The sequence below is a fragment of the Oncorhynchus mykiss genome, chromosome 2 (assembly GCF_057628025.1).
Source record: "Oncorhynchus mykiss isolate SJ-2025 chromosome 2, ASM5762802v1, whole genome shotgun sequence".
NCBI classification, from domain to species: domain Eukaryota; kingdom Metazoa; phylum Chordata; class Actinopteri; order Salmoniformes; family Salmonidae; genus Oncorhynchus; species Oncorhynchus mykiss.
The window spans coordinates 18092064-18101896 of record NC_143023.1 but is presented as its reverse complement, the minus strand read 5'-3'; the positions used below and the strand labels follow the sequence as shown (position 1 = coordinate 18101896).

Genomic DNA, 9833 nt, shown 5'->3' with positions numbered 1-9833 from the left:
TATCATTTGTGGATTCAAATAAAGTATTTAGTGTGTAAGGACATGTTTCATAATATTGAACAAAAGACCAAGTCTTGTCTTTATGCTGCTTAGATTAATTCAGACCAACCACCACAGTTCTTAGTGAAAATCAGACCAACCACCTCAGTTCAGAAAATCAACATTGTTTTGAAGAAATACTTTAGTACACAAAATGCAAAGTATTATGTCAGTGTTATTTGAAGAATAGTTTATTTTTGGGGTTAATGTTTAATTTCTCCATGCTTCCTCCTGACCGTGCATTGCTGCAGCACAAGAGGGGCCTCATTATGATTTTATTACACAAGTTATGCCTCATGAAATACACAATCAATGGGATTTACACATTTTGAATTTACATAGATTTTACACTCAATTGAGACTTCAGAGGAGAGAAGACGGGAAAGAAATACAAATCCACCCAATGAAGAGGAAGATATCCAAGTAGTCTCTCTGGTCTTTGTTCCTCAGAGAAGATCTCCTGCAAGACAAAAACGGTCAGCCCCAGTGTTCTACTTCCCAGTGTTCTACTTCCCAGTCGTGTGTGTGTGTGTGTGTGTTTATTACCGTATGCATGCGTCCCTAACATTTAGCCACAGGTGTACGCCACTTCCAGGTACTTGTAGGTTCCAACACATGGATCTCCATACAGAGAGTTGGACGCCGGGACGTCACACTTGATCTTACCATTACACCTGTGTCAACGACAGGAACAGGTTAACACTACAGTCATGTTTCTACAGTCCAGGTTAACACTAGTCATGTTTCTACAGTACAGGTTAACACTAGTCATGTTTCTACAGTACAGGTTAACACTACAGTCATGTTTCTACAGTACAGGTTAACACTACAGTCATGCATTTGTAATAGTACATACTGCAGGTACAATACCTCTCTGCCACCTTACTGGTGGTTATGGATTGGCTGAGGCAGTTGGTGTTGGCTAGTTGGTTAGCGGGCCGTTTAAAAGAACACACTAGCTGGTCACGGCGGCCATAGTTGGCACTGTAGATCTGGATCGTTCCTTCATCTGAAGGAGATAAGGAGGAGAGGTAAGACTGGATGTCTGGTGTGTTCTAGTGATGGTAATATAAACTATATATAATACTGCTCTACTATGCTATTATATAATATACACTGCTCAAAAAAATAAAGGGAACACTAAAATAACACATCCTAGATCTGAATGAATGAAATATTCTTATTAAATACCTTTTTCTTTACATAGTTGAATGTGCTAACAACAAAATCACAAAAATCATGAATGGAAATCACATTTATCAACCCATGGAGGTCTGGATTTGGAATCACACTCAAAAGTGGAAAACCACACTACAGGCTGATCCAACTTTGATGTAATGTCCTTAAAACAAGTCAAAATGAGGCTCAGTAGTGTGTGTGGCCTCCACGTGCCTGTTTGACCTCCCTACAACGCCTGGGCATGCTCCTGATGAGGTGGCGGATGGTCTCCTGAGGGATCTCCTCCCAGACCTGGACTAAAGCATCCGCCAACTCCTGGACAGTCTGTGGTGCATCAATGCCTTCCTCTTGCAGGCACTGCTGACACATCCCATCCACATGAGGTCTAGCATTGTCTTGCATTAGGAGGAACCCAACCACACCAGCATATGGTCTCACAAGGGGTCTGAGGATCTCATCTCGGTACCTAATGGCAGTCAGGCTACCTCTGGCAAGCACATGGAGGGCTGTGCAGCCCCCCAAAGAAATGCCACCCCACACCATGACTGACCCACCGCCAAACCGGTCATGCTGGAGGATGTTGCAGGCAGCAGAACGTTCTCCACAGCGTCTCCAGATTCTGTCACGTGCTCAGTGTGAACCTGCTGTCATCTGTGAAGAGCACAGGGCGCCAGTGGCGAATTTGCCAATCTTGGTGTTCTCTGGCAAATGCCAAACGTCCTGCACGGTGTTGGGCTGTAAGCACAGACCCCACCTGTGGACGTCGGGCCCTCATACCACCCTCATGGAGTCTGTTTCTGACCATTTGAGCAGACACATGCACATTTGTGGCCTGCTGGAGGTCATTTTGCAGGGCTCTGGCAATGCTCCTCCTGCTCCTCCATGCACAAAGGCGGAGGTAGCGGTCCTGCTGCTGGGTTGTTGCCCTCCTACGGCCTCCTCCATGTCTCCTGGTGTACTGGCCTGTCTCCTGGTAGCGCCTCCATGCTCTGGACACTACGCTGACAGACACAGCAAACCTTCTTGCCACAGCTCGCATTGATGTCCCATCCTGGATGAGCTGCACTACCTGAGCCACTTGTGTGGGTTGTAGACTCAGTCTCATGCTACCACTAGAGTGAAAGCACCGCCAGCATTCAAAAGTGATCAAAACATCAGCCAGGAAGCATAGGAACTGAGAAGTTGTCTGTGGTCACCACCTGCAGAACCACTCCTTTATTGGGGGTGTCTTGCTAATTGGCAATAATTTCCACCTGTTGTCTATTCCAACAGCATGTGACATTTGTCAATCAGTGTTGCTTCCTAAGTGGACAGTTTGATTTCACAGAAGTGTGATTGACTTGGAGTTACATTGTGATGTTTAAGTGATCCCTTTATTTTTTTGAGCAGTGTATATATAATCATTATATGAGAGGAGAATATATTGTATGAGGAGTGTTGACACGCTTACCACATTCTAGAACATTAGAGCCTTACCACATTCTAGTAGAGCATCAGAGCCTTACCACATTCTAGTTGAACATCAGAGCCTTACCACATTCTAGTTGAACATCAGAGCCTTACCACATTCTAGTTGAACATCAGAGCCTTACCACATTCTAGTTGAACATCAGAGCCTTACCACATTCTAGTTGAGCATCAGAGCCTTACCACATTCTAGTAGAACATCAGAGCCTTACCACATTCTAGTTGAACATCAGAGCCTTACCACATTCTAGTTGAGCATCAGAGCCTTACCACATTCTAGTTGAACATCAGAGCCTTACCACATTCTAGTTGAACATCAGAGCCTTACCACATTCTAGTTGAACATCAGAGCCTTACCACATTCTAGTTGAACATCAGAGCCTTACCACATTCTAGTTGAACATCAGAGCCTTACCACATTCTAGTTGAACATCAGAGCCTTACCACATTCTAGTTGAACATCAGAGCCTTACCACATTCTAGTTGAACATCAGAGCCTTCACACGTGATGCTGCGTGCTGCCAAGACAAACAAACAGGAATTACACACCACACTGGCCACTGCTGGGCAGACATAAATAAAACACATACATTTTCATAGCAGACATTAGCCTGGTGTAGTATTTTGTATTATTATACATAGAAACAGACTGACTTGCTGGGCTGCAGGTGTAGGTGGTATCCAGGTATTTGTAGATTCCAACACAGGGGTCAGAAGTACGGAAGACTTCAGTGTTCACTTCACACACCTGTTTCCCATTGCACCTGGGGGATATCAGGAGGTAAGATGAGTTATGGCTGGGATTTAATCAAACGCGGTGTCAACAAGCATGCAGCGCTTGACATTTAAAGCACACATTTGCAGTGTTTACTGTGAACATCAGGAAAATTGGCTTTAAAAAGGCACATTGATACTGCAATGTGCTTTTCAACAACGTGCCCCTGAATCCCAGCCGGTCTTTATCAAATAAACACTGACTGAGTACCTCTGTGAGAGGACCTCCAGGGTGCCTGTCTTTATCAAATAAACACTGACTGAGTACCTCTGTGAGAGGACCTCCAGGGTGCCCGTCTGTGAACACTGTGTGTTGGTCAGCTGGTTGGCAAGTCGTCCTTCTCTGCAGGTGGTTCCGTCAGTCCTTCCATACAGAGCTCTCTCAATGAAGATCACTCCAGAATCTAGCAGTGCAAGAAAACTCAACATGTAAAGAAACAGACAGCACTATGGAGAGACCATCAGGATAGAATGTGTGTGTTCTTACCACAGATCAGGAACTGGACGTTTTCTCCATTGTCACAGGTGACCACTCTCGTCGCTGAGTGAGAAACATAATTACCATAACGTTATAGATGTGGATGCGCGCACACACACAACCACCCACACACACAAACATAGACAACCACCCACACACACACACATAGACAACCACCCACACACACAACCACCCACACACACAAACATAGACAACCACCCACACACACAACCACCCACACACACAACCACCCACACAAACAACCACCCACACACACAAACATAGACAACCACCCCACACACAACCACCCACACACACAAACATAGACAACCACCCACACACACAACCACCCACACACACAAACATAGACAACCACCCACACACACACACATAGACAACCACCCACACACACAACCACCCACACACACAAACTGGTTGGGTTTAACTAAGAACTGTGTACCTGCAGCTGGTAGTGTACAGCTAACTGCAGCCAGCACTGAAACACATCACACAGCTAGTTCAGCTTTTCTAACCTTGGTCAGTCTCATCGCAATTCTTTACAGAAGAGTAGTGTACAGCATATACAGTAAGTATATAAATGATGTACAGTATATAGTATGGTACTGCGTATAGACAGACATCACCTAGTCCTCAGATAGGGCTACCTAGACCCCCCTTTTATGCTGCTGCTTCTCTCTGTTTATAATCTATGCATAGTCACTTTAACTCTACTTACATGTACATATTACCTCAATTACCTCGACTCTGTACCTTTACCCCCTGTATATAGCCTCGCTTGTTATTTTACTGCTGCTGTTTAATTATTTGTTACTTTTATTTTCTATTTTCTATTTTTTACTTAACACTTCTTCTTAAAACATCTTAAAGCATTGTTGGTTAAGGGCTTGTAAGTAAGTATTTCATTGTAAGGTCTACTACACCTGTTGTATTTGGCCCATGTGACGAATAAAATGTGATTTGATTTGATTTGACACAGGATGCTGTATACTAGACCTGGGTCATACTGTTTATATTGGACTTCAAGTACTTTCAATACAAACTGATACATTTAGAAACTTCTGGAAAATACTGGAATGTATATTTTAAACGCCCTCAAATACATATTTTGTTACAAGTCAGTCAGTATACTCACAGGTGAACGCAGTCAGTCTGACAAGGAGCATGATGCTGGGTACAGGTGTGGTAGTAGCTGGTTCAGTTGTAGTAGTAACAAGTAAGATGTTACAGATGGTCACTTGGACAAATACACTTGATATTTATGTGGTATTTTTACTTCCTTAAGAAGCCCCCTCATTACCTTATTTAACTAACCTTTATTGATACTAGTCAAGAACAGATCCTTGTTGGCAAAGCATCAACCAGGAGCACAAACTTCTTCATCAGATTAGCAGTCATCTTGGCACCACTAAACAAACATTTCACAACAGCTCAAACCACAAGTGTTTGATGATGTGTTGGCCACGGGAAGATGTTTTGGGTTAAGTGATGCTGTCGTAATAAAGGCAAACACAAGACAACGAGACAGTGGATGGGAAATCTATTAAGACTTTTCATTTCTTAATGTTTTTTTACAATACAATTTGAACACGTATTGATAACATTTTGCCTGAATAAGTTACATAATAAATAAATCAATTTAAATACTGATTGTATTATTGCCATTGGGTCATCCCCACACTATCTGGTTACAGTACTAGGATGAGATGAAGAAAGATTAGACAGTGATGTTATCAATCTGAAGATTATGCAGGAAGTATATCGGCATTGGAAGCCAAATTGAACTCCCAATGAATGGAGCTGACTGAAACAATGGCAACAGTTGGCTCCGATACTTCCTGATCTTGATTATGACAACGTCTTAGTCTAATCCCTCTTTCTCTCATTCTGGCTACAGAAAGCCTCAAGGGGGAAAGAAATACCTTCACAACACAGACAGACAGACAGACAGACAGACAGACAGACAGACAGACAGACAGACAGACAGACAGACAGGAATAACCTAGCATAGACAGTTCTCCCAACCAACCCACCAACCTCTACACTGATTCTGAAAGTGATACACTCCTAACATAAGTCAGGTGATATCAGCACAGATGTAGGGGAAGAGAATGATTCAGATGAAAACCAACATACACAGTGGTTGTCCAGGACCAGACAGAGTACAGTAGGCCTAAAGCATCTCCATTCACAAGAGGTAGCATGTTACTCTCCCGCGTTTCTCTCTCTTATCATCCTAAATGCAGCAGACAGAGAACGTGTTTGACCACCGGTTGTCCAGGACCAGACAGAGTACAGTAGGTCTAAAGCATCTCCATTCACAAGAGGTAGCATGTTACTCTCCCGCGTTTCTCTCTCTTATCATCCTAAATGCAGCAGACAGAGAACGTGTTTGACCACCGGTTGTCCAGGACCAGACAGAGTACAGTAGGCCTAAAGCATCTCCATTCACAAGAGGTAGCATGTTACTCTCCCGCGTTTCTCTCTCTCTCTAAGTGCAGCAGACAGAGAACGTGTTTGACCACTGTGATTATCACGGTCGTCAGTCTGTCCGATTGTCACCATTCAACATGGTTTTCTACAGTTCTACGATGAAAGCTGCTTGTGAAATGTTTCAACATGAAAGCTTGGCAGATGATTGGTATCCCTACTTAGAAGCACCTGCTGCTAATCTGTTGTTCCCTACAAGTGCTGTTTTGAATTCAAATACATTTGTACCTACACACTGAAGAAGGCTGTAAAGCTGAAACGTCTGTGTATGCTATCCCTGATGCAGTGAAAACCGTAAAATGAACTAAGCTTTATGCAACATCTTGTTGAGTGAGGACCCATTACACCATTTTGTTTAGAGTAACGACAAGACAGAGATATGGGGGCCTGGTATTTCCCAATGGCTGTGCCCTTCACGTACAGCATATTGCACTTAGCGCAGTGGTTATTATGCAGAGACTGGGTGGGGAACATCAGAACCATATATATATATAAATAAATGTCTCTGGGGAACATTAGTAAGATCACAGTTTGTTGTTCACACAATGGTCTTTAAGAAGGGTGTCGAGTCAGCTAGGAGGTTAGGAAAGCACACTATGTGTTGTATTCTCCCAATGAACATAACACAGGCCTGGTCCAAAAACAACCCCTAGCCCCTACACCCCTTTGGTTTTCTAATCTGCATGAACCAGATAGGCAGAAGAAATATGGCAGAAGTTCCCCTAAGCCTATTGGAAGGCTAGGTGGAGCCGTCACCATACTGCTAACCGAGGCTGTGGGTTGCTCTCAGGCCAGGCCATAATCAGTGCTCACATACTTCACTAATTGACAGGCCATACAACTAATCTGAATCACAACAGCTGAATTAAGTCTGTCATGACCTCAGAACCATTGGATCTGGTAGAACATCATGTGGAATCGAGAATCATATCTGCTCTGTAAATACTGAACGTTCTGACCCTGAGAATAAGCCCTTGGACTGCCTTGTCAATCACTGATAGCACGGAAACACAGACAACTTCATCATGATCCATGTTAGGGAGAAGTACAGTATTCACCTCCTCAGCTCTTTTCTGATGGGACACCCCTGGTGGTCATTTAAAATGAATATGGCCAATCCCATGCGGACCCCTAGCCTCTAGCCCCTCGTACCAGGGCACAACTTCTAGTAGGCTGGATAGCTGTGTGCGATATGGGGAAAGTTCCACATAGCCTATCAGGGGAATGGTGGAGCTATTACCATATAGATTATATCTATCCAGTTCTATCCTCCTCATGTGCCTAGGGGGTAGGGGCTAGGGGTCGATTTGGAACTGGCCAAGAGAGAGATTGTGGTCTCAGGGAACACCTGTGTCACTTCCTGCAATCAGAACAGCCTCTCTTTAGGACAGATGTATTTCCAAATTCTACCTGTTTTTACAATATGGGATAAAGCACCGAAAAAATCTAAGCTAAAATCATGAAATTGTTTCATGAAATGAATTGCCATTGTTATTCTGCGCATAACCGTTATTTGACCTTTTTATCTCCATAACAACAGGTGTAAACAGTGACTGTGGCCCTTACAGTGTGTAGAGCACCAAGCTGTTTCCTCCAAACACTGTGGGAGGTCCTCATAAAACAGTGGCCACCTGTTCTCATTCGCTGATGAGAACATACACTCTGGTAATATGGTCGTGTTGCAGGCTCTGAAGCCTCTCAGAGTGATTGCTATTTATCTCTTGGCTTAATAGGATGTTTACCAGTTTTTTTCTCTTAAATAAAAGAAAGGCAAGCAATGAATTGAACATAGTGGTTCATCAGGTTTTAGTGACCCACTCACAGTGTTATATATTACAGCAACTGACTAGTGTTGAGACCACAATTAAAATAGGCACGAAATGTGGAAGCAGTCTCTCTTCTCTCTCTCTTCTCTCACTCTCTCTCTCTCTTCTCTCTCTCTCTCTCTCTCTCTCTCTCTCTCTCTCTCTCACAGATCAACCATACAAAATCAATACTCAGAGACATTGCACACTTAGTCTACACAAACAAGGAGCTACAAGTATCTTTGCAACAATTCAGATAAATATACAATGGGGTGTGTGTGTGTATTAACACCGACACAAACAGAAGCAGCCAGGCGTGCACAAACACACACATACACACAGTGACACACATACACTTCCCTGTAAGGGTTGTGTGGTGTCTGCCAGCTCTCTCTCTCAGCATGTCGACTTTGTGTCTGGCACTAGGGAAAGGTCTGGAGACATGGACAAGCTGTGTGCCCTGTCTGTCTCCCCAGTCTGGCTTTAATGGCCTTTATGAATGACTCGGACTTAATGACTGTGGCTGGGGGAACTGTAGGGGCCCTGTTCAACTGGGTTTCTTTGTTTCCCACTGTAAACAATGTGTTGGATTGTGTGTGACTCCAAATATGCATTGTTCATTTGTTGTATTTGGCCATTTTTTATTTAACAGGACAACTCAAGGTTTGTGTGTGTGTGTGTGTGTGTGTGTGTGTGTGTGTGTGTGTGTGTGTGTGTGTGTGTGTGTGTGTGTGTGTGTGTGTGTGTGTGTGTGTGTGTGTGCGTGTGCGTGTGATTCCCTCTGCCAGTTATTGTTCCACCAATGCAACTCAGTCTTTTTTCATCTCTTCCAGTGTAGTAGTATCTGTCTCTCAACATTGCGTGGGGTACAGACCTGCAGTCACCTCTCTCAAACAGACTACTCACTCACAGAGTGGACAGAGGGGATGGATGGATAGACTGATGGATGGACATTCACAAATCTGTTCCCATTGTTTGGGAGGTGTATGTTGAAGTCCAACTAACGAACACACACACACACACACACACACACACACACACACTGACACTCAGTCCACCTAAGACCTTCACCACTGCTCCACCATGAGATCCAACGCTCGGTTGACGTTCAGATCCAAATTGAGGCCAAAGTCGGTCTCAACGAATGGGGCAGATGGAGGACTGAGAGGGCGGAGTCCAGAGGCTAGCGACTCCAACCAATCAGCAGGGTCAAAGGTTGCCTGAGCCCGCCTCTTCCGTGAGGTCACAGTGGGAGGCAGGGGAGAAGTACAGATGAAGGGAGGGAGAGGGGTTGGGGCGGCTTGGCGGGGAACCATCGTTGAAGGCGACGGCGGGAGCTCCAACAGGAGGGAGGAGCAGAGAGGAGAGGATAGGAAGTTGTCATCCTTTGAATGACAACGGAAAGGCTGGGACTGGTCTGTTTGGGGAGGAGGGGAGGGGCCAGGGAGGATAGTGACAGGGGATTGGAGGTCTGAGACAGAGGAGGAGTGGGAGTCTAGAAGAGAGGGGGAAGGCAATAAAAACAAACAAAAGCCTGTAACTTTCCATGACCAGTCTTGGTGACTACAGAACCATAAATTGTC

At 44.4% G+C, this 9833-nt stretch overlaps 2 protein-coding genes across 2 annotated transcripts in view; both read right to left on the bottom strand.

The window, feature by feature from the left end:
• Window positions 1-209: 209 nt before the first annotated feature.
• On the bottom strand, window positions 210-5292 carry LOC110514612 (L-rhamnose-binding lectin CSL2). Its single transcript, XM_036940783.2, has 9 exons — window positions 5091-5292; window positions 4398-4433; window positions 3947-4000; window positions 3728-3863; window positions 3340-3449; window positions 3159-3203; window positions 910-1048; window positions 586-713; window positions 210-499 (listed from the first exon to the last, which is right to left on the bottom strand). Exons 1-8 carry the CDS (start codon window positions 5119-5121, stop codon window positions 608-610), a joined length of 657 nt encoding a protein of 218 aa, XP_036796678.1. The 5' UTR covers window positions 5122-5292; the 3' UTR covers window positions 210-499; window positions 586-607.
• Window positions 5293-5487: 195 nt separating this feature from the next.
• Window positions 5488-9833, bottom strand: part of LOC110508898 (uncharacterized) — a 58798-nt gene continuing 54452 nt past the window's right edge. The window contains exon 15 of the mRNA XM_036940757.2: window positions 5488-9745. Within this exon, the coding sequence (XP_036796652.1) occupies window positions 9318-9745 (428 nt within the window). The 3' untranslated portion in view covers window positions 5488-9317. The remainder of the gene's footprint in view (window positions 9746-9833) is intronic.

What these genes read in the sequence shown, in the direction of transcription:
- LOC110514612 (XM_036940783.2), bottom strand. Translation starts at nt 5,121, where the DNA reads ATGCTCCTTGTCAGACTGACTGCGTTCACCT. An exon ending in CTGTACACTACCAGCTGCAG is followed by an intron (nt 4,001 to 4,397) that starts GTACACAGTTCT and finishes TTTCTCACTCAG; the next exon opens with CGACGAGAGTGGTCACCTGT. An exon ending in CTGGAGGTCCTCTCACAGAG is followed by an intron (nt 3,450 to 3,727) that starts GTACTCAGTCAG and finishes GATATCCCCCAG; the next exon opens with GTGCAATGGGAAACAGGTGT.